The 26,156-nt window shown below is 36.8% G+C and overlaps 1 protein-coding gene across 2 annotated transcripts in view; it reads left to right on the top strand.

Annotated features, from left to right (window-relative positions):
- Nucleotides 1–26,156, top strand: part of ttbk2a (tau tubulin kinase 2a) — a 91,083-nt gene that overhangs the window by 51,088 nt on the left and 13,839 nt on the right. Inside the window, exons 11-14 of one of the 2 annotated variants that reach the window (XM_062040956.1) lie at nt 387–594; nt 648–874; nt 2,359–2,902; nt 16,155–16,496. In XM_062040956.1, the coding sequence (XP_061896940.1) occupies nt 387–594; nt 648–874; nt 2,359–2,902; nt 16,155–16,496 (1,321 nt within the window). The remainder of the gene's footprint in view (nt 1–386; nt 595–647; nt 875–2,358; nt 2,903–16,154; nt 16,497–26,156) is intronic. The other variant, XM_062040957.1, reaches the window with a different exon arrangement.

Here is a 26,156-nt window from a genome sequence, read left to right on the forward strand (position 1 = left end):
TTGGAATTAGCTAGTTCTTCTCTTCTTTTTTTCGGTTGAATTTTAAAGAGTCGAAATTGAAGATAAACTATGTTTCAAAATGTAACTGTCATTTTTTTCGTGTTTTCTCCTCTTTTAAACCGTTCAATTAAGTGTAAATATCATTAATTATTAATAATAACATAGAGTTAAAGGTAAATTGAGCAAATTGGCTATTTCTGGCAATTTATTGAAGTGTGTATCAAACTGGTAGCCCTTCGCATTAATCACTACCCAAGAAGTAGCTCTTGCTTTCAAAAAAGTTGGTGACTCCTGGTCTATCTTAATGTTGAGGATTGTGCTGCGGGGCTGTTAAAAAATCCCACACTTGACACCCGTGGCCTAATTTGTTCCCTTTGCTTGCCCAGTATGGCGAACGCCTCCTTGATTCCCGGCGACTTACTGAAGGAGAACACGGAGGAGGTTCTGCAGGACGAGCAGCTCAGCGACGCGGAGAACAACGCCGCCCCCGAACGTCTGCCCGGTTCTCCCGGCCACCCCCCTCGCGCCCAGGAGGCCGACGTGTGGGAGGAACTGGACCGCAACCGCAACCGAATCCGAACGGCGCTGTGGAAGGTGGGCGGCGGTGATTCCCGTAGTGAACGCGTGCTAACTGACTGATCCTGCAGGCCGCCGCTGAGGAGGAGCACAGCAACGACCCGCCGGCCAACCAAGGACATCAAGGCCCCTGCGTGGGGCCGAGTCTGGGCTCGCCAGTCAAAACGCCGTCGGAGGCGGCGGCCTCAGACCGCGAGGGCCCCCTGCTGAGGAAGCTTCGCAACATCCACAGCTTCGAGCTGGAGAAGAGACTTGGCCTGGAGTCCAAACCCAATCCGGAACGCTTCCTGGAGGCTTGGTACGTGACGCTTTATTTGTCATGGCAACACCAGTTGTTTACACTCAACCCGTCCCAGGAAATAACGGAGGGAGGCTGGACGGGAAAATGACGGCTCGCCAAATGGGCGGCGCCCTGTAAAAGATGGGGAAACGAAAAGCACGAGGAGGGAGGAGGGATATAAAAAAAAAAAAAGCCACTCCAAACTGTGCTCCTGTAGGGGGCGCAGTGTGGGACTAGACCAGGGGGCGGCAAGCCTAAATGTTGTAAGAGCCATATTGGACCAAAAATACTTTAAAAGTCTTATATAAGTGTTAGAAGGAAGGCAACACATGATGTAAGTGTCTATATTAGCTATATTAGCCTACTATCAAAATGACTTTAAAAGTTTTATATAAGTGTTATAATGAAGGCAACACATGATGTAAGTGTCTATATTAGCTATATTAGCCTACTATCAAAATGACTTTAAAAGTCTTATATAAGTGTTATAATGAAGACAACACATGATGTAAGTGTCTATATTAGCCTACTATCAAAATGAATTTAAGTCTTATATAAGTGTTATAATGAAGGCAACACATGATGTAAGTGTCTATATTAGCTATATTAGCCTACTATCAAAATGACTTTAAAAGTCTTATATAAGTGTTATAATGAAGACAACACATGATGTAAGTGTTTATATTAGCCTACTATCAAAATGACTTTAAAAGTCTTATATAAGTGTTATAATGAAGGCAACACATGATGTAAGTGTCTATATTAGCCTACTATCAAAATGACTTTAAAAGTCTTATATAAGTGTTATAATGAAGACAACACATGATGTAAGTGTCTATATTAGCTATATTAGCCTACTATCAAAATGACTTTAAAAGTCTTGTATAAGTGTTACAATGAAGGCAACACATGATGTAAGTGTCTATATTAGCCTACTATCAAAATGACTTTAAAAGTCTTATATAAGTGTTATAATGAAGGCAACACATGATGTAAGTGTCTATATTAGCTATAATAGCCTACTATCATTTTGAGCAAAGAACCACCATTACATGTTATGTAGACCAGTGGTCCCCAACCACCGGGCCGTGGCCCGGTACCGGTCCGTGGATCGATTGGTATCGGGCCGCACAAGAAATAAAAAAATAAATAAAAAATTGTCTTGGGTGTGATGATGTAATGTTTTTATAGACTGAGGCCGATCTGCAAAAGTTCGACTCCAGGTGTCGTTGAGGAGGGAGGGAGGGAAGTCAAAAGCGTCCATCGGGAGTGTTTTTCAGAACAGCCTGGTCCTGTTTTCACAGCGTCAAGGCCATTCGAGGGAGTCAAATCGTAGATTAGGATGTTTGTTTTCCGCGAACAGACAAAACAATGACTTGTCTTTTCTATTCGTCCTCGGAGGGAGTAACAGCAATCATTGTGGCTTTTTGGTGGGGCCACCGCTTCATTCATACACCGAATTTGTCGTCTCATGCGTGCTTTCTTGTTCCTTGTGCCTTCAGCTCCACCAAGCAGGCGCTCGCCAACCGGCAGCAGCATCAGGAGGAGGACGATGCAGCCGATGGGGTCCCGGTTCCCCGAGGCGACGCGCCCCCCGCAGGCGAGCGTCGCGAGAGGGTGTGGCACTACGACGAGGAGTTCCGATCCGGCGGCGGCTCTCCCAAGCCGGCGTCCCCCGCCTCCCTGGAGCACGGTGACGGGGCAGCGAGCAGCGGCGGCTTCGTGGCGCTCAACCTCAGCTCCGGCAGGCAGGACCTGGACTCCAGGGAGTGGGTGCTGGTGGAGCAGCCCGGTGGCTCGCCGGCAGCCAAGGCCAGCTCCAGCCCCTCGGAGGAGGAGCCGGAGAACCTCCAGCCCGGGGAGCGGTCGCCCGGCTGGGAGAGAGGCATCCCCAGTCCGAGCAAGGCCAAGCAGGACAGCATGGCGTCCTCCAAGGGAAGTACAAGAGTGGACAAGATGGAGCTCAGCGTGGGTCCTGCTGTGGCTCTGCCCCCCATCACTCCCACCAGCCCTGGGGAAGCTCTGGCTGAGGGGGTCCTCACTCAGGTAAGAACCTTCCTTTATCCACATGTGTGATATGGCAGCCATCTACTGTACAACTTAGTCCCGATTGCTTGCTATAGTGAGAAGTATAAAGCTTTAAGAATTGAATATGACACAAATGCAGCTTTTATCCAAGAAAAGAGCTTAGGACTTTTTTTCTGCATCATCCTTAATTTTATTTGATATCTTCCCCGCTTCTTTTTTTACTTTCTTTGCAAGCAACACTTAACATTTATGATTTTCATCATAACTCATTCCAAAGTCCTGCTCAGCCTGCGAGTCCACCTTAAACTGCCTTCGGTTTTATAGTAGCATCCATTTTTTATGGCGCTTGGAGTCCGATCCCGGGTCGCACGTAATTCACACTCAAACCAACTTCCTTTTGGAATGTGGGACGAAGCCGGACTACGCAAGGAAAACGTGAAAAGGACGGGATTCGAACCCTCGGGGTCCTGATTGTGATGAAGCCAACATGCTAACTACCGTTTGGTCCCGTCGATGTATATTTTTTACAGACTTCGTGAAATCGTGTGAGAAGTTCCACAATATTGTATTGGAATCTAAGTGTGCTAGAGCAGTGGTCCCCAACCTTTTTGTAGCTGCGTACCGGTCAACGCTTGAAAATTTGTCCCACGGACTGGTGGGGGGTGTATTTAAAAAAAAAAAAAAAAAAAAAAAAATTTTTATTTTTATTTTTTACATAAATTAATACAATCATGTGTGCTTACGGACTGTATCCCTGCAGACTGTATTGATCTATATTGATATATAATGTATATATTGTGTTTTTTATGTTGATTTCATTAAAAAAAAAAAAAAAAAAAAAAAAGTTTTTTTTATTTTTATTTTTTTTAATTTCTTGTGCGGCCCGGTACCAATCGGTCCGCGGACCACTGTGCTAGAGTTTAGACCAGGGGTGTTCAAAGTGCGGTCCGGGGGCCGTTCTGTAGCTAATTGCCGGCTAATTGTAGCTAATTTTTTTAATTTTTTTATTTTTTTATTTTTATTTTTATTTTTTTGGTCCTTTCCAGCTTCTCAGGCAAATCATATAGTTGATGTAGATGCCCATATAGGCTGTTCAGATTTACTTTACAAAAGAGAAGTGTAGGATACTTCTCTTGTTGCCTTATTTGTATTTGACTTTATTTTATTTTATTTATTTTATTTTATTTTTTTATTATTTTTATTTTTTTAATTTTTTTAATAATGTCCTGCCCAGCTTCTCGGGCAAATCATATAGCAGATGTAGATGCCCATATCGGCTGTTCAGATTTACTTTACAAAAGAGAAGTGTAGGATACTTCTCTTGTTGCCTTATTTGTATTTTGACTTTATTAAATGTATTTATATTATCATTTGGTGCAGCCGGGCCGGAGCAGGAGGGGATAGAAAGAGAGAAAAAGGAAGACAGGGGGGAATTGTGGGGACAAGAGGGGGATTAGACAGAGAGACAACAACAACAACAACAACAACAGAGCAACATCAGCAAATACGACATGTACAAATATGATTTGACTTTATTAAATGTATTTGTATTAGGGCTGCAACAACTAATCGATTAAATCGATTATAAAAATAGTTGCCGATTAATTTAGTCATCGATTTGTTGGATCTATGCTATGCGCAGAGGCTTTTTTTTAATTTATTTTTTTATAATTTTTTTTTTTTTTTTTTAAATAAACCTTTATTTATAAACTGCAACATGTACAAACAGCTGAGAAACAATAATCAAAATAAGTATGGTGCCAGTATGCTGTTTTTTTCCAATAAAATACTGGAAAGGATAGAAATGTAGTTTGTCTCTTTTATCTGATTATTAATCGAAGTAATAATCGACAGATTAATCGATTATCAAATTAATCGTTAGTTGCAGCCCTAATTTATATTATCATTTGGTGCAGCCGGGCCGGAGCAGGAGGGGATAGAAAGAGAAAAAAAGGAAGACAGGGGGGAATTGTGGGGACAAGAGAGGGATTAGACAGAGAGACAAAAACAACAACAATAGAGCAACATCAGCAAATACGACATGTACAAATATGATAGTAAAAGTAATAGCAAATAAGCAGTTAGCGAAAATAAAAAAAATAATACAGAAATGACAATGAGCATTATTACACTAAAAATGGAGCAATACAAATACCAATAGAAATAGCGCTATTGATAATGAACAATACCAGTACTTTACCTTTATTATCAACAATACAGTTGTTCAAATGCAACAATACATATACGTAATGATAACTTGAGATACGCAAGAAAAATGGACGGGAAGAAAGAGAAGCAACCTACATTAACCTTGTAGATTGTTATAGTAACAATAGGTTAAGCTTTGTCAGAGTGCCATGTGTTACACCCAGTTTTGTTGATGATGTTTTTCAGTCGGTACAGACTTATGTCGTATCGCATCGTGTTGTGCCTTGCAAACTCAAATGTGTTTCGTTCCGACCTAGAAGCTAGCTTTTCTCCTTCTGTAGTTAGCTTTCACGACGAATGACAGAGCATGGCGATGTGTTGCAACGCTCGGAAAAGAGCTCCTCCATGTTCGCTCGTACAGAAACAACGTTGCTACAGCTCGGTTATTATTAGAGATGTCCGATAATATCGGCCTGCTGATATTATCGGCCGATATATGCGTTCAAATGTAATATCGGAAATGATCGGTATCGTTTTTTATTATCGGTATCGTTTTTAAAAATTTTTTTTTTTTTTTTTTTTTAATTAAATCAACATAAAAAACACAAGATACACTTTTAGTGCACCAACCCAAAAAACCTCCCTCCCCCATTTACACTCATTCACACAAAAGGGTTGTTTCTTTCTGTTATTAATATTCTGCTTCCTACATTATATATCAATATATATCAATACAGTCTGCAAGGGATACAGTCCGTAAGCACACATGATTGTGTGTGCTGCTGCTCCACTAATAGTACTAACCTTTAACAGTTAATTTGACTAATTTTCATTCATTACTAGTTTCTATGTAACTGTTTTTATTGTTGTACTTTCTTTTTTATTCAAGAAAATGTTTTTAATTTATTTATCTTATTTTACTAATTTTTTAAAAAAGTACCTTATCTTCACCATACCTGGTTGTCCAAATTAGGCATAATAATGTGTTAATTCCACGACTGCATATATCGGTTGATATCGGTATCTGTAATTAAAGAGTTGGACAATATGGGAATATCGGACATCGGCAAAAAGCCATTTTCGGACATCCCTAGTTTATATACATGAAGTATTGTTGGCGGTGTTTGGATGCATTTTTAACTCTTGCGCAACGTTCATATTGTTGTTACTCGGCCAGCGTTTGTGGGTCTGATGGACCCGTTGCATTTTGTGGCTTTTAATGCCTCACAATCAAACACTTTTATGTTGAAAAACTGAACAGACGTTTACCTCATCCCAATAAACATCTGTTCAGTATTTTAACATAAAAGTGTTTGATTGTGAGGCATTAAAAGCCACAAAATGCAACGGGTCCATCAGACCCACAAACGCTGGCCGAGTAACAACAATATGAACGTTGCACGGAAAATTTCTCTGCCAGTTTCTGCATCCCACAGGGATTCTTCTTTTGTGTTTCTGCACCTGCAACATTGTTTGTCAACACTGTCTGCTCTCATTTTCTCGCACATTTGACCCTTTGATGTTCTGTGTACCTACACTCTGTCCTCCTCCTGTCTCGGCCTGCTGTGAGTGCGTGCGTTACACAGAACATCAATTTCCACACTTCTATTAGCCCGGACATCTTATATGTAATAGAAATGTGTAGAGAGGGTGTATGGTGTGTGTTCATTAAAGGCCTACTGAAATGAATTTTTTTTATTTAAACGGGGATAGCAGATCCATTCTATGTGTCATACTTGATCATTTCGCGATATTGCCATATTTTTGCTGAAAGGATTTAGTAGAGAACATTGACGATAAAGTTTGCAACTTTTGGTCGCTGATAAAAAAAAGCCTGGCCTGTAGCGGAAGTAGCGTGACGTCACAGGAGCTAGTATTCCTCACAATTCCCCGTTGTTTACAATGGAGCGAGAGAGATTCGGACCGAGAAAGCGACGATTACCCCATTAATTTGAGCGAGGATGAAAGATTTGTGGATGAGGAACGTGAGAGTGAAGGACTAGAGTGCAGTGCGGGACGTATATTTTTTCGCTCTGACCGTAACTTAGGTACAAGCTGGCTCATTGGATTCCACACTTTCTCCTTTTTCTATTGTGGATCACGGATTTGTATTTTAAACCACCTGGGATACTATATCCTCTTGAAAATGAGAGTCCAGAACGCGAAATGGACATTCACAGTGACTTTTATCTCCACGACAATACATCGGCGAAGCACTTTAGCTACGGAGCTAACGTGATAGCATCATGCTTAACTGCAGATAGAAACAAAAGAAATAAACCCCTGACTGGAAGGATAGATAGAAAATCAACAATACTATTAAACCGTGGACATGTAAATACACGGTTAATAATTTCCAGCCTGGCGAAGCTTAACAATGCTGTTGCTAACGACGCCATTGAAGCTAACTTAGCTACGGGACGTCACAGAGCTATGCTAAAAACATTATCTCTCCACCTACGCCAGCCAGCCCTCATCTGCTCATCAACACCCGTGCTCACCTGCGTTCCAGCGATCGACGGAGCGACGAAGGACTTCACCCGATCATCGATGCGGTCGGCGGCTAGCGTCGGCTAGCGCGTCTGCTATCCAAGTCAAAGTCCTCCTGGTTGTGTTGCTGCAGCCAGCCGCTAATACACCGATCCCACCTACAGCTTTCTTCTTTGCAGTCTTCATTGTTCATTAAATTGCAAAAGATTCACCAACACAGATGTCCAGAATACTGTGGAATTTTGCGATGAAAACAGACGCTGTTTGTTTTAGATACAATGAATCCGAATACTTCCGTTTCAACCATTGACGTCACGTGCATATGTCATCATACATAGACGTTTTCAACCGGATATTTCCCGGGAAATTTAAAATGTCACTTTATAAGTTAACCCGGCCGTATTGGCATGTGTTGCAATGTTAAGATTTCATCATTGATATATAACAGGGGTCACCAACCTTTTTGAAAGCAAGAGCTACTTCTTGGGTAGTGATTAATGCGAAGGGCTACCAGTTTGATACACACTTAAATAAATTGCCAAAAATAGCCAATTTGCTCAATTTACCTTTAACTCTATGTTATTATTAATAATTAATGATATTTACACTTAATTGAACAGTTTAAAAGAGGAAAAAACACGAAAAAAAATGACAATTAAATTTTGAAACATAGTTTATCTTCAATTTCGAATCTTTAAAATTCTAAATTCAACCGAAAAAATTTAAAAAATGTATGGAACGTCATTAGTAATTTTTCCTGTTTAAGATTCATTTTAGAATTTTGATGACATGTTTTAAATAGGTTAAAATCCAATCTACACTTTGTTAGAATATATAACAAATTGGACCAAGCTATATTTCTAACAAAGACAAATCATTATTTCTTCTAGATTTTCCAGAACAAAAATGTTCAAATAAATTCAAAAGACTTTGAAATAAGATTTAAATTTGATTGTAGATTTTTTAGATTTGCCAGATTTTTTTTTTTTGAATTTTAATCATAATAAGTGTGAAGAAATATTTCACAAATATTCTTCGTCAAAAAAACAGAAGCTAAAATGAAGAATTAAATTACAATTTATTTATTATTCTTTACAATAAAAAAAAATACATTTACTTGAACATTGATTTAAATTGTCAGGAAAGAAGAGGAAGGAATTCAAAAGGTAAACATCCTAAAATCATTTTTAAGGTTGTATGTTTCCTCTAAAATTGTCTTTCTGAAAGTTATAAGAAGCAAAGTAAAACAATTAATGAATTTATTTAAACAAGTGAAGACCAAGTCTTTAAAATATTTTCTTGGATTTTCAAATTCTATTTGAGTTTTGTCTCTCTTAGAATTAAAAATGTCGGGCAAAGCGAGACCAGCTTGCTAGTAAATAAATAAAATTTAAAAAATAGAGGCAGCTCACTGGTAAGTGCTACTATTTGAGCTATTTTTAGAACAGGCCAGCGGGCTACTCATCTGGTCCTTACGGGCTACCTGGTGCCCGCGGGCACCGCGTTGGTGACCCCTGATATATAAACTATCAGACTGCGTGGTCGGTAGTAGTGGCTTTCAGTAGGCCTTTAAATATGTATTCTGATATATGTTCTTCACAGAAAATGAGCCAAAGTCAGTGAGTCTCAGTTTGAAAAATTAAGTCATTGTATCCTTTTTCTTTTAATAAAAAAATGAAAACGGGTCCCACAGACCCGAACACCACACAAGGGCAGAATGGATTGATCCCATTAGCTGCATTTCTAGCCACCGAGAACGAGTTGATTATTACAAATTAGAATGCAAAAATACTGAATACTGAATCTTGATATCGCTAGCAAAGATTCACGCTAAACAACAGGGACATCTATCGCTAAATAATGAGACAAAATACATACTTCAGTGTTTCCCATAAACTGCCAAGATACCTGTGGCGGTGGGGGCGTGGCTATGGGCGTGGTCACCATGACATCATCGAGTAATTTGCATAATTTACTACAATGATATGATTTTCTCTAAAAAGGCTCAAAAAAATGTATACTTACTAATTAATAATAAAAGTTTTGTTTTAAACGTCCATCCATCCATTTTACAATATAATTACAACACTTTATGTACATATTTATATACAGATTTGAACAATAAGTTATTCACTGAAATATATTTATTAATTGTGGTTCTTACAAAAAATATAAAAGCTAAAATGTCTCTTAAAGCTCTGCCCCTTTAATTAGTGCATACTAAATAATGTAACTTTAGCCTACTGCTACAACCATATTATTTACCAGCAACATAAAGTGAAACAGAGGCAGAGGTGTCCTGCCACAGCCCTGCTGTATGTAATGTTGTCTGTTGTAAATATGTTACTGCCATGCAGGAACATCACAGGCTTGAGGCAGGGAGTCAAAGTAAAGGGAAGACAGGAGCAAAGCAACAGGTAAAAGAGTAACGTGGATGTTTTCACAAAAGTTCACCAAAAAGTGGAAAGTGGTGTTGGTTACGTGTAGTAAGTGCAGTTGAGTGTGTGACATTGTGACTTTTCATTTTAGGGTCTTGAGAGTAGGGACAGACAGCAGAGAGACCCTGAAGCCAATAGACAGAGGACAGAGACTTATCAGCCACGCCCAAAAGTTCTGTCAAACAAAACTTTACGTTTCCAAGTAAAGTGGTACAAGGACTTTCCTTGGCTGCAGTACGATGCAGTGCAGAAGGGGGTATTGTGTGTTAACTGCAGGGCAATGAACCAGGACAAACCCATACCATTTTCTGTCAAATCCCAGCCTTCCTTCATCACTTCTGGATTTAAACATTTGGAGAAAAGCTGTCGAAATATTCAAAGCCCACGCAAATAGTCCTACACATGGGCATGATGTCTCTGTGACTGATGCACAGTTGACCAGTGTTTTGGCAAATCAACAAGCAGACAACTTTGAGAGGGCAGAAGTTGAGCTCATAGGACTAGATAGTACAATCCCTCAGATTGATCAGCACTTAGTGTTGAGCTTCACTGGGGTCTTCAGGTGGGCACCCCCCTTCATTGGTGTTTCGTTGGTAGACCCACGACACTTGCGGAGGGCTCAACAGCGACATCTGGCGTCCCAGGTGGGCCCCTTCTCTGCCTTTACCCCTAGATGTCCTTTTTCAGCCCAGTTGGGTCCTTTCTCTTGATCCATATCCATCTGCTACTTCGTTCGACAGTCGGAAGGCCTGACCTCTCACTCCCATTCCTTTCAGAAGCTTGGTTGTGGACGTGGCAACGAAGCATCTACACCCGACTTTAACTGGAAGTACTCGGGCACGCCAAGCGCACTGCTCTGCATCGGCTGCTATGTCCGCATACCTCAGTTGTTTGCGCTCATATGCTTCACCAACTGCTGCTTCCCGAGGCACAGTTAATTCAACAATGAACACAGTCTTCTGGGAGGTTGACCACAAGACCAGGTCCGGCCTGAAGGTGGTTGTAATGATCTCTGGCAGGAAGATGAGTTTCTGGTCTAAGTTCACCTGCATTTACCAGTCCCAGGCAGAGTCCAGAAGGGTTGCCTTCTGATGGTTTTGCTGGGAGTTGTCCTACTCGAGTGACTAGGAATTGGGGGAGGGAGGGCCTTGTTGGTATTTCTCCTTTCTTCCAGGGTGATCGCCAGTTGTCTTAGGACTTGGTTGTGCCTCCACGTGTAGCGGCCTTGAGACAAACTGTTTTTGCAGCCGGTGAGAAGGATTATAACAGTAGTTTGTATCAACTCTTGAAAGACAAGGCTAAGGATGATGTCGTTTTAGCCAAATGGTTGCAGAGCTCCCAGAAAGAGTACCTAAGTCCACAGATCAAATGAAATCCTGTTCACCATGGACAACAGTATTGTTGGCGGAATAACTGACAGAATCAGACTTCTACAAGTTTTTTGGTATGCAGTTATTACAGATGCAACACAAGACATTTCTAGCCATGAACAACAACGTATTTGCCTGTTATGTTGACAATGACCTGAAGAGTTCCTTGGTTTGTACTCTGTTTCTGAAACAACTGGACCAGTCAATGAGGCACTTCTAAGACTAAACTTTCCGATGCATGGTTTACAAGGTCAAACCAATGACAGGGCAACTAATAGGCACTGATCAAACAAGAGAAGCCATTCGTACTTGAAGTTCATTGTGGAGCCCACTGTGTTCATTCAGTTGCACAGAAAGCTTGCTTAACTTTTGTTCTGATCAGGGACGCTTTGGACTGGGTCAACCAGCTCGGAGTCCTTTTGTCTCAGTCAGATCAATCACACAGAAAGCTTGCTTAACTTTTGTTCTGATCAGGGACGCTTTCGACTGGGTCAACCAGCTCGGAGTCCTTTTGTCTCAGTCAGATCAATCACACAGAAAGCTTGCTTAACTTTTGTTCTGATCAAGGACGCTTTGGACTGGGTCAACCAGCTCGGAGTCCTTTTGTCTCAGTCAGATCAATCACACAGAAAGCTTGCTTAACTTTTGTTCTGATCAGGGACGCTTTGGACTGGGTCAACCAGCTCGGAGTCCTTTTGTCTCAGTCAGATCAATCACACAGAAAGCTTGCTTAACTTTTGTTCTGATCAGGGACGCTTTGGACTGGGTCAACCAGCTCGGAGTCCTTTTGTCTCAGTCAGATCAATCACACAGAAAGCTTGCTTAACTTTGGTTCTGATCAGGGACGCTTTGGACTGGGTCAACCAGCTCGGAGTCCTTTTGTCTCAGTCAGATCAATCACACAGAAAGCTTGCTTAACTTTGGTTCTGATCAGGGACGCTTTGGACTGGGTCAACCAGCTCGGAGTCCTTTTGTCTCAGTCAGATCAATCACACAGAAAGCTTGCTTAACTTTTGTTCTGATCAGGGACGCTTTGGACTGGGTCAACCAGCTCGGAGTCCTTTTGTCTCAGTCAGGAAAGTTCCAGGCAATCCACGCAGCAACAACACGTGCCGAGAACCTATCGAGCACTGCGATAAAACCCCTCTGTCGCACAAGATGGACAGTACAGAGCAAAGCCATCACAGGTGTGTTGTCACAGTATGCCTCAGTGCTGGCTAACTTGCAGGAGATGGTGCCCCAAATACAGAGTCTACTGCGAACAACTTGCTTGGGCAGTTTAGGAAAGGCAAAACCGTTTTGGGTCTCAACCGTGCCTCGTCAGTGATTTCTGAGCTTGAATGCCTGAACATCTCTTTTCTGAAAAGAACTGAAACCGTTGCTGGCATGTGGGTGGCTGGCAAAGTTTTTTCGGACCTCAATCAAGGTCAAAAGTCTGTTTGAAGAGGCTGTGGCAGTGGTTGAGACTTTAAGTGTTAAGCCCATTATCGTTCTATGGACCAGACCTTCCCCAAAACGCTTCATTGGAGGAGATAAGGCACATCAGCCCAAACGTGCCAAGGACCACTGCGGACTTGAATTGTTGAAAGTCTTGGATATTGTTGACGCACATCTCAATGAGCAATCTTACCAGGATGGCTTGTTGACGATACAAAAGTTGGAGGAGGAACTGCAGTCGTTGACAAATACCCAGAGTTGAACGGAGAGTTACCTTCAGTGCAGCTTTCAATGTTTTGCCTGAACTACTCATTTGGCCGCAGGACAAAAACTGCACGGATCATTATTGGATTGCATGTCAAAGTGCAGAGACTCTTTTAGCAAGTGGAAAGCCTGGTCAGGTTGCTTTTCCTTGCTTTTGGAACCGTTTCCCCTGTGGATCATTAAAGTTTGTCGAAGTCTTTCAGTTGTCCCTGTTTCATCCTCTGAGGCAGAAAGAAGTTTTAGGCTCAAAACTTGGCTCGGGTCAACAATGACTCAAAACCACGTCCATCAGGATAAACTCGATTGACTGGACAAGAAGTCCATTTGTAAGACATCCGTGGCCGCAAATGAAGAGAGGAAAACACATTTAGGCTCTTTCACCTAAATCTGTGTTTTCAGCCTCAGCACATTGAGGGCCTGTCACCACAGAACCGTTTATATACTGTATATATATTGAAGGATATATATATATTTTCATATATCCATATTTTTGTGTTTCTTCTTTCCTCCATAATCGTATTACAAAATAGCTAGTATTCTTCCTTCTTTACTAGTCTGCAAAGTAAGGTGTCGGTCTTCTAGCAGTGGAATGCAGAGAGTAGAGATAACACGAGAAGGAGGAATACTCCCTGTTCTGCTTCCCAGGCCAGACTCAAGATAAGAGACAAGGAGAATGTGTTTGAAGTGAGAGAAGTGAGGGCGGGGGGAGATATTGAAGAGGAGAGTGCATTCCGGGATGTTTTCAGATCAACTTGGGCTACGCATTTGTATGTGTTGTTCGAGGCTGGTCTCTATTCTCAAATATTTGACAATAAATTACAAAATACCTATTCTGTGCTTGGTGGTACCTTTGAGTTCAGTTTATATGTCATCTAAGGAACTTGGGACTGACCAGCGTTTTACATCCCACTTGGAGGAACATCTGGTCAAACGCAACAATATACGTATATATATATCATCAATCTTTATTGCAGGCCTTAAGATCCATTACACATATAAAAACACAATACAAAACATTAAAAACAAAACAATAAAGACATAAAGCCCAAATGTCAGTTTCTGACGTACAAACATGTGTGCCAATGGTTCCACAGTCCAGATGAGTACCTAGCAGAACTGCGGCCAGGGTTCGTTATCACTGTGATTATGTCATTTTCAGACTCAGATGCCCGACACATAAACTTATACATAATGTTGTGTAGCAACGCTGAGTAAGTGGGCACCCCAACACTAACAAACATCTGGCTTGCACTGGAGCTGCCAGGAGAAGCCTCATACTATCATTATAAGCAACCTGCAGCTTCTGTATGCTTTTCTGCTTATACTTTAGCCACAGGGGGGCAGTATACAGGGGAGTGCAATAGGCGCTGATTAAGTTTATCTTTACATCATCCGTACAATAATAACATTTCTTTCTCAGCATGTTGGCTGAGAAATATATATATATTAGGGCTGCAACAACTAATCGATTAAAATCGATTATTAAAATAGTTGCCGATTAATTTAGTCATCGATTCGTTGGATCTATGCTATGCGCATGCGCAGTTTTTATTTTATTTTTTATTTTTTAATAATTTTTTTTAAATTTATTTATTTATTTTTTACTAAACCTTTATTCATAAACTGCAACATGTACAAACAGCTGAGAAACAATAATCAAAATAAGTATGGTGCCAGTATGCTGTTTTTTTCCCCAATAAAATACTGGATAGGATAGAAATGTAGTTTGTCTCTTTTATCCGATTATTAATAGATTAATCGAAGTAATAATCGACAGATTAATCGATTATCAAATTAATCGTTAGTTGCAGCCCTAATATATATATATATGCATATGTATGTATATATATATATATATATATATATATATATATATATATATATATATATATATATATATATATATATATATATATATATATATATACTGTATATGCATATATATATATATATATATATACTGTATATGCATATATATATATGAATATATTTACATATATGCATATATTCATATATATTTACATATATGCATATATTCATATATATGTGTATATATTCATTAAAAACAGTATATCTATATATGTATGCATTCATAAATAAGTATATATATCTATTTATGTATATATTCATATATGTATATATATATATCTATATATGCATATATATATATATATATATACAGTACATATATATATATATATGTATATATATATATATGCATATATTCATATATATATATATACATATATATATATATATATACATATGCTAGGGCTGCAACTAACGATTAATTTGATAATCGATTAATCTGTCTCCGATTACTCCGATTAATCGATTAATAATCGGATAAAAGAGACAAACTACATTTCTATCCTTTCCAGTATTTTATTGGGGAAAAAACAACATACTGGCACCATACTTATTTTGATTATTGTTTCTCAGCTGTTTGTACATGTTGCAGTTTATAAATAAAGAATTATAAAAAAATAAAATAAAATTGCCTCTTCGCATGTGCATACATAGATCCAACGAATCGATGACCAAATTAATCGCCAATTATTTTCGTAATAGTTTTTAATCGATTTAATCGATTAGTTGTTGCAGCCCTAATATATGCATATATTTACATATATGTATATATTCATATATATGTATATATTCATATATATGTATTTATTCATATATATACATATATATATATGTATATGTATGTATGTGTGTTTATATACTGTATGTATGTATGTTTGTATATATAATGTGTGTATGTATGTACAGTATATGTATGCATGTATATGTATACATACGTGTATATATATTGCGTGTATATATGTGTATATGTATATATATATATATATAAAATATATATATTTGTGCGTGTTAGGTGTATACATGCAGAGTAGAGGGTTCATCTGGCTCAAATAAGAAGATCTTTATTGTTACATGTCCAAGTTTTTTCTTCATGTCATGAAAAGGCGCAAACATGAATTCCACAAATGACTTTGAGAACGTTATAAAAAGTAATTTTTTTCCATTGAGGGACCCTCAAATGTTCCTAATAATATTCCCCAATCACCTTACCCGCGTCCCCCCTCCCCCGCCCATTTCACCCTCCCACTCTCTTAGCTCCCCACCTCCCTGCCAGATGAAGTCGCCACCCGGACATCCAGCCCCATCCCTCTGCGCTCACCCAGCCCCCACACCTTCCTGAGCACCTTGTCGGACCCCCTGCACCAGCGCCACCCGCTGACCGTGAGGCGCACTCAGTCCGCCGACCAGCAACAACAGCATCGGCGGCAGGACGGCCCGCTCTCGTCCTCCTCTTGCCACGCCTCCTTACCGCTTCCACCCGGCCCTTCCCCCGGCGCGCGCTCGCCCGGCCGCAGGAAACTGCCCGCCATCCCGGCCGGCGCCGCCAACACCAAGTTCCCCTCAGTTATACGCATCACCCGGGCCCATCTGGAGCAGGTGATGAGCTCATGCTGTGTGCGCTGGAACCTCTAAAGTCAAACCTTCCCACACCACGCAACCTGATAAACATATCAAATTAAGTTCTCCTTCCTCCCGCCTTTTGTAGTAAGTGTGTCGAAAAAAGCCAAAGTAAAAGCAAAATTCGCCATTGACAAATTTAGGGTTGAAATGGGCTGCTGAGTCATCGTTTTTTTTTCACTTCCACACCTGTCACTCAAGTGTAAAAAGAAGTTAAGCACCGATTGACGCTTCAAATGTATTTACAAACAAATCCTTTGGCCGGTTAAACTGAGCACTCGTTCAGCTTTTGTAATAACATGTCAAAGAAAGACAAAGAAAAAGTCAAATGCGCTACTGAAAAATATATAAATATATATTTTTTTAAATTAGGAATGAGTAATTTTGGCGCACCTTTCTATGCGGCTAATTTTGAGGCAGCTTCCCTAGCAGCAGGCGTCTTGGTTTGCTGGCGTTTCAGGTGGCTGACGAGGTTTGATGTGTTGAAGTGTGATTTTGTAGAGCAGTGGTCCCCAACCACCGGGCCGCGCAAGAAATTTTATTTAAAAAAAAAAAAAAATTTTTTTTTTTTTATTTAAAAAAATTAAATCAACATAAAAAACACAATATATACATTATATATTAATATAGATCAATACAGTCTGCAGGGATACAGTCCGTAAGCACACATGATTGTATTTCTTTATGGAAGGAAAAAAATAAATAAAATAAAATTAAATCAACATAAACACCGTAGGGTTGTACGGTATACCGGTACTAGTATAGTATCCCGGTACTAGTATAGTATCGCGGTACCAATGAATTAAAAACGGCACTATACTCTGTTTGAAAAGTACCAGTTCGCCATATTTATTTTTTTTACAGGCATGACGGCGCGTCGTCATCACGCCGTCACATTGCTGGTTTTGCGAGCAGGGGAGCATGTTCGGCAGCGCACGCACACAGAGTACTTACAAGCAGACACGGTGTGTAGACAGAAAAGGGAGAACGGACGCATTTTGGTGTAAAAAGTAAAGATAAAGGTGAAGTTATAACACTGAAACGCCCTCAGGAAGACGGGCTTTAAGACATGGCTAGCGAGCTAGCGGCTAACAGTGTTTTAGCTACTTCTAAATCACTAATCCTTGCCTTCATGGCGACAAAGTAAGTTTCTTACAAGTAGCATTATCATTGCGGGACGAGGACTAGCTAAACATGCTTGACTACACAGCGTAGGAGGATACAATAGCTCACCGCCGTCACAATGTAAACAAACGCCATGTGTGGATCTACACCTGACATCCACTGTACTGATACCAAGTACAAGAGCGTATCTAGTCGATACCATTATGATTACATCCATATTTTTGTATCGTCACAAAATCTTTAAAAAAAAAAAATTCATATTATATTCATAAATTTAGTAAATACATGAAGACTTCAATTATGACCAATGCATGATCCTGTAACTACTTGGTATCGGATCCATACCCAAATGTGTGGTATCATCCAAAACTAACGTCAAGTATCAAAGAAGAGAAGAATAAGTGATTATTACATTTGAACAGAAGTGTAGATAGAACATGTTGCAACAGAAAATAAGCAGATATTAACAGTAAATGAACAAGTAGATTAATAATCAATTTTTTACAGTTTGTCCCTCATAATGTGTACAAAATAATAGGTGTATAAATGACACAATATGTTACTGCATACGACTAATTAGGAGTCTTTGTTTGTTTACTTACTACTAAAAGACAAGTTGTCTAGTATGTTGACTATTTTATTTAAGGGCTAAATGACAATAATAAACATATGTTTCATGTACACTAAGACTTTTCGTTAAAATAAAGCCAATAATGCAATTTTTTTTGTCGTCCCCTTTATTTAGAAAAGTATCGCAAAGTATCGAAATACATTTTGGTACCGGTACTAAAATATTGGTATGGAGACAACCCTAGTCTGGAGCAGTGAAGACGTCCCGCATGATTGACGCCATGTTTGTTTACAACGAGCTCCGGTGACGTTTAGGACAGACTTACACCCAAACTTTTCGCCAGCAACCGGTCACCGGTTTCTCACCATCTCCGGGTTTAAATTGCATGTCAAAGTTGACTAACTTCTGGGTTTATGGCCACAACCTTGTACTATCCAGGTGAGAGGCACGATTTATCATGCCTCTCATGGGAAAACATTGTATATTTTTTTCTGTTTGCCATAAAAATCCAAGTTTTCCATGACAAATAGGGCATAAAACTACCAAAAAACATTTAAAAAAAAACGATAAAAACAGATAGATCATAAGTTGGGCTAAATATTTAAGCGTTGTAAGTAAAATAATGTATGATTTATTTTTAACACTTTTATGAGTGGGGCCTTTTTGGATCCCTCTGAATTTTAGTGGGATTTTTCTTTTTTAAACTGTCATTACTCAAAAAATAATAATGAATTTTGTTATGAATTACTGATGTATTTAAAAGTCAAATTATTTCACATCAAATATTCCACTTTGGAATATTTTTTTGGGGAAAACATTGTATATTTTGTGTTTGCCATAAAAAACAAAAGTTTTCTATGACAAAAGGGGCATAAAACAGAGAAAAAACATTTACAAAAAATTATATATTTAAGCGTTGTAAGTAAAATAATGTATGACTTATTTTTAACACTTTTATGAGTGGGGCCTTTTTGGATCCCTAATCATTTTAGTGGGATTTTCTTTTTTAAACTGTCATTACAAATAATTACAATTAATGTTATGAATTATTTACCTATATAAGGGTCCAATTACTTCACATGGAATATTCCATTTGGAATATTTTTTTGGGGAAAACATTGTATATTTTTTCTGTTTGCCATAAAAATCCAAGTTTTCCATGACAAAAAGGGCATAAAACAGACAAAAAACATTTATAAAAAATGATAAAAAGTTGGGCTAAATATTTAAGCGTTGCAAATAAAATAATGTATGATTTATTTTTAACACTTTTATGAGTGGGGCCTTTTTGGATCCCTAAGAATTTTAGTGGGATTTTTCTTTTTTAAACTGTCATTACTCAAAAAATAATAATGAATTTTGTTATGAATTATTGACATACTTAAAGGTCCAATTACTTCACATTAAATATTCCACTTTAGAATATTTTTTTGGGGAAAACATTGTATATTTTGTGTTTTCCATAAAAAACAAAAGTTTTCTATGACAAAAAGGGCATAAAACAGAGAAAAAACATTTACAAAAAATTATATATTTAAGCGTTGTAAGTAAAATAACGTATGACTTATTTTTAACACTTTTATGAGTGGGGCCTTTTTGGATCCCTAAGAATTTTAGTGGGATTTTTTTTTTTTTAAACTGTCATTACTCAAAAAATAATAATTAATGTTATGAATTATTTCCCTATTTAAGGTTACAATTACTTCACATCAAATATTCCACTTTGGAATATTTTTTGGGGGAAAACATTGTATATTTTTTCTGTTTGCCATAAAAATCCAAGTTTTCTATGACAAATAGAGCATAAAACTAACAAAAAACATTTCTAAAAAACGATAAAAACAAATAGATCTGAAATTGGGCTAAATATTTAAGCGTTGTAAGTTAAAAAAAAAAGTATGATTTATTTTTAACACTTTTATGAGTGGTGCCTTTTTGGATCCCTATTCATTTTAGTGTGATTTTTCTTTTTTAAACTGTCATTACTCAAAAAATAATAATGAATTTTGTTATGAATTATTGACATACTTAAAGGTCCAATTACTTCACATTAAATATTACACTTTAGAATGTTTTTTTGGGGAAAACATTGTATATTTTGTGTTTGCCATAAAAAACAAAAGTTTTCTATGACAAAAAGGGCATAAAACAGAGAAAAAACATTTACAAAAAATTATATATTTAAGCGTTGCAAGTAAAATAATGTATGATTTATTTTTAACACTTTTATGAGTGGGGCCTTTTTGGATCCCTAACACATTTTGTGGGATTTTTTTTTTTTTTTTTTTAAACTACCATTACTCCAAAAATAATAATAAATCAAAATCAATATTGTTATGAATTATTGACCTATTTAAGGGTTCCCATTACTTCACATCAAATATTCCATTTTGATAATTTTTGGGGGGAGGGAATATATATTGCATATTTTGTGTTTTTGCAATAAAAAAACAGGGTAAAAAAAAAGGCATAAAACGTAAATAAATAAATACATCTTTATATCGACAGATAGATCTGAAGTTGATCCGGGTCGGATAAAATAAATTCGGAATTGCATAGTTCACACGGACATGAAAAAATCGCATAAGGGCAAAAAAAATCGGAATTGACCTCCAACGTGAACAAGGCCTTTTTGACTTCTTTTTTCGGGTCCCCGGGACCACACCTGAATAGAACCCTAAAGGTTTAAAAAAAACAACAACAATGACCCTGATCAAAAGTTGACATACCCCAGTGACTTTGATGTGATAACATGCACAAAAGTTGCATGTTATCACATCAAAGTCACTGGGGTATGTCAACTTTTGATCAGGGTCATTTGGGTACTTTCTTTTGTCATTTTGATTTAAAAAGAGTTAACACAGTTGCTTGCCAATAAATAGCTTCACCCAACCATTAAGCATGAGTGGAAGAAAGGTTTTTGTGTTATCATTTCTCTGAAGAATGGCCAAGATAATCCTCAATTCTCCCAGGGTATGTCAATTTATGAGCACGACTGTATTCCCACTATCTGCATGGTAAACCACCTCCTACTTGCCGTAGCGTTGTTAGCACTTTTTGGATGTTTTTAGATGGCGCAATAGCATATTCCCACTCTCTACATTGTTTGCCACCTCTTACTTGCCATATTTTACAACTTAGAATATAATTTAAAAAAAAGATAAACGTAAGTGTTCCCCTTAAAGTAGCCAGAATATTATTATTATGTAACATTTCTTCTATTTCTTTCACCAACATTTTTGAAAGCAAGAGCTACTTCTTGGGTAGTGATTAATGCGAAGGGCTACCAGTTTGATACACACTCAAATAAATTGCCAGAAATAGCCAATTTGCTCAATTTACCTTTAACTCTATGTTATTATTAATAATTAATGATATTTACACTTAATTGAACGGTTTAAAAGAGGAGAAAACACAAAACAAATGACAATTAAATTTTGAAACATAGTTTATCTTCAATTTCGACTCTTTAAAATTCAAAATTCTGCCGAAAAAAAAGAAGAGAAAAACTAGCTATTTCAAGTCTTTTTGAAAAAATTAAAAAAAATTATTTATGGAACATCATTAGTAATTTTTCCTGATGAAGATTAATTTTAGAATTTTGATGACATGTTTTAAATAGGTTAAAATCCAATCTGCACTTTGTTAGAATATATAACAAATTGGACCAAGCTATATTTCTAACAAAGACAAATCATTATTTCTTCTAGATTTTCCAGAACAAAAATTTTAAAAGAAATTCAAAAGACTTTGAAATAAGATTTAAATTTGATTCTACAGATTTTCTAGATTTGCCAGAATATTTGTTTTGAATTTGAATCATAATAAGTTTGAAGAAATATTTCACAAATATTCTCCGTCGAAAAAACAGAAGCTAAGTAAAAAAATTAATGAATTTATTCAAACAAGTGAAGACCAAGTCTTTAAAATAATTTATTGGATTTTCAAATTCTATTTGAGTTTTGTCTCTCTTAGAATTAAAAAAAATTCTCTAAAATTGTCTTTCTGAAAGTTATAAGAAGCAAAGTAAAAAAAATAATGAATTTATTTAAACAAGTGAAGACCAAGTCTTTAAAATAATTTATTGGATTTTCAACTTCTATTTGAGTTTTGTCTCTCTTAGAATTAAAAAAAATTCTCTAAAATTGTCTTTCTGAAAGTTATAAGAAGCAAAGTAAAATAATTAATGCATTTATTTAAACAAGTGAAGACCAAGTCTTTAAAATAATTTCTTGGATTTTCAAATTCTATTTGAGTTTTGTCTCTCTTAGAATTAAAAAATGTTCTCTAAAATTGTCTTTCTGAAAGTTATAAGAAGCAAAGTAAAAAAATTAATGAATTTATTTCAACAAGTGAAGACCAAGTCTTTAAAATAATTTCTTGGATTTTCAAATTCTATTTGAGTTTTGTCTCTCTTAGAATTAAAATTTTTTCTCTAAAATTGTCTTTCTGAAAGTTATAAGAAGCAAAGTAAAAAAATGTATGAATTTATTCAAACAAGTGAAGACCAAGTCTTTAAAATAATTTCTTGGATTTTCAAATTCTATTTGAGTTTTGTCTCTCTTAGAATTAAAAACATGTCTCTAAAATTGTCTTTCTGAAAGTTATAAGAAGCAAAGTAAAAAAATGTATGAATTTATTTAAACAAGTGAAGACCAAGTCTTTAAAATAATTTCTTGGATTTTCAAATTCTATTTGAGTTTTGTCTCTCTTAGAATTAAACATTTTTCTCTAAAATTGTCTTTCTGAAAGTTATAAGACGCAAAGTAAAAAATTCATGAATTTATTTAAACAAGTGAAGACCAAGTCTTTAAAATAATTTCTTGGATTTTCAAATTCTATTTGAGTTTTGTCTCTCTTAGAATTACATTTTTTTCTCTAAAATTGTCTTTCTGAAAGTTATAAGAAGCAAAGTAAAAAAATTAATGAATTTATTTAAACAAGTGAAGACCAATACTTTAAAATATTTTCTTGGATTTTCAAATTCTATTTGAGTTTTGTCTCTCTTAGAATTAAACATTTTTCTCTAAAATTGTCTTTCTGAAAGTTATAATAAGCAAAGTAAAAAAATGTATGAATTTATTTAAACAAGTGAAGACCAAGTCTTTAAAATAATTTCTTGGATTTTCACATTCTATTTGAGTTTTGTCTCTCTTAGAATTAAAAAATGTTCTCTAAAATTGTCTTTCTGAAAGTTATAAGAAGCAAAGTAAAAAAATGTATGAATTTATTTCAACAAGTGAAGACCAAGTCTTTAAAATAATTTCTTGGATTTTCAAATTCTATTTGAGTTTTGTCTCTCTTAGAATTAAAATTTTTTCTCTAAAATTGTCTTTCTGAAAGTTATAAGAAGCAAAGTAAAAAAATTAATGAATTTATTTCAACAAGTGAAGACCAAGTCTTTAAAATAATTTCTTGGATTTTCAAATTCTATTTGAGTTTTGTCTCTCTTAGAATTAAAAACATTTCTCTAAAATTGTCTTTCTGAAAGTTATAAGAAGCAAAGTAAAAAAATGTATGAATTTATTCAAACAAGTGAAGACCAAGTCTTTAAAATAATTTCTTGGATTTTCAAATTCTATTTGAGTTTTGTCTCTCTTAGAATTAAACATTTTTCTCTAAAATTGTCTTTCTGAAAGTTATAAGAAGCAAAGTTAAAAAATTAATGAATATATTCAAACAAGTGAAGACCAAGTCTTTAAAATAATTTCTTGGATTTTCAAATTCTATTTGAGTTTTGTCTCTCTTAGAATTAAAAATTTTTCTCTAAAATTGTCTTTCTGAAAGTTATAAGAAGCAAAGTAAAAAAATGTATGAATTTATTTAAACAAGTGAAGACCAAGTCTTTAAAAAAATTTCTTGGATTTTCAAATTCTATTTGAGTTTTGTCTCTCTTAGAATTAAAAAATGTTCTCTAAAATTGTCTTTCTGAAAGTTATAAGAAGCAAAGTAAAAAAATTAATGAATTTATTTCAACAAGTGAAGACCAAGTCTTTAAAATAATTTCTTGGATTTTCAAATTCTATTTGAGTTTTGTCTCTCTTAGAATTAAAAAATGTTCTCTAAAATTGTCTTTCTGAAAGTTATAAGAAGCAAAGTAAAACAAATTAATGAATTTATTTCAACAAGTGAAGACCAAGTCTTTAAAATAATTTCTTGGATTTTCAAATTCTATTTGAGTTTTGTCTCTCTTAGAATTAAAAAATGTTCTCTAAAATTGTCTTTCTGAAAGTTATAAGAAGCAAAGTAAAAAAATTAATGAATTTATTTAAACAAGTGAAGACCAAGTCTTTAAAATAATTTCTTGGATTTTCAAATTCTATTTGAGTTTTGTCTCTCTTAGAATTAAAAATGTCGGGCAAAGCGAGACCAGCTTGCTAGTAAATAAACACAATTAAAAAAATGGAGGCAGCTCACTGGTAAGTGCTGCTATTTGAGGTATTTTTAAGAACAGGCCGGCGGGCTACTCATCTGGTCCTTACGGGCTACCTGGTGCCCGCGGGCACCGCGTTGGTGACCCCTGCATTACGATAATATTGATAAATGCGATCATTTAGTGACACGAAATATTCATATAATTACATCCCTAATCAAGATAAATCCTCGTTGCGTTTCTGCACGTCAGAAAAAGCGCTAAAGTTTCGAAAATGTTCTCCCGACACCTCGCAACGTTTTGTCAAGTTTTGACTTCCATTCAGCTTCCATGACACCACCTTTTTTTTTTTTTTTTTTTTCCTTCTTGTTTTTGTTGAAGCTGTTTGCTTTTGGCTTCTTTCCAAACGTTGTTATTGTCAGCTGAAACCATGACGCTGCAGTCATTGTGCAGAGAGCACCGTGCCTCCAATGTGTTCTTGTGTCAGCACATGTGATATTGTGTGTGTGTGTGTGTGTGTGTGTGTGTGTGTGTGTAATGTCTGATTGCAGCATGTGTGTTTGGAATGTGGACTCATGACTACAGGTTGCATGGTCTCTTTTGTTTCAGATCGTCTTTGTCCTCTCCATCCTCCTCTTTCTCTCTCTCTCCCTGTATTTGTTCCTCACCCTCTCTTCACTGAAGCCCCCTGCCAAGTTGCGTGAACCACTCGCCGGTTTAGTACTCCCAGCTTGCCTGTCGCACTTATAATAATAATAATAATGCTAGCTATGGTACTGCATGCTGTTGCCAAGTGACAATTGACATGTATGGAAATCACGCCTCCCATCATCCCCTCCGCCCCCCGCATCGGGCCGCTTGCTGCCGCGCTACAACGCCACGTTGTAGTCCACCAGCAACACGCCTTTTGACTTGAACTACAACAGGGGTGTCCAAACTTTTTCCACTCAGGGCCGCACACTGACAAAGCAAACCAGGTGGTGGCCATTTTGGCAGTTTTCGTTTCCAAAATCAATACAATTATAGATGTTTTCTTTTTTCTTATTTTTTAACCTTTAGGGTTCTATTCAGGTGTGGCCCCGGGGACCCGAAAAAAGAAGTCAAAAAGGCCTTGTTCACGTTGGAGGTCAATTCCGATTTTTTTCGCCCTTATGCGATTTTTTCATGTCCATGTGAACCAGGGGTCACCAGGTAGCCCGTAAGGACCAGATGAGTAGCCCGCCGGCCTGTTCTAAAAATAGCTCAAATAGCAGCACTTACCAGTGAGCTGCCTCTATTTTTTAAATTGTATTTATTTACTAGCAAGCTGGTCTCGCTTTGCCCGACATTTTCAATTCTAAGAGAGACAAAACTCAAATAGAATTTGAAAATCCAAGAAAATATTTTAAAGACTTGGTCTTCACTTGTTTAAATAAATTCATAATTTGTTTTACTTTGCTTCTTATAACTTTCAGAAAGACAATTTTAGAGAAAAAATACAACCTTAAAAATGATTTTAGGATTTTTAAACACATATACCTTTTTACCTTTTAAATGTCTTCCTCTTCTTTCCTGACAATTTAAATCAATG

The sequence above is a fragment of the Entelurus aequoreus genome, linkage group LG03, assembly GCF_033978785.1.
Source record: "Entelurus aequoreus isolate RoL-2023_Sb linkage group LG03, RoL_Eaeq_v1.1, whole genome shotgun sequence".
Taxonomy (NCBI): Eukaryota; Metazoa; Chordata; class Actinopteri; order Syngnathiformes; family Syngnathidae; genus Entelurus; species Entelurus aequoreus.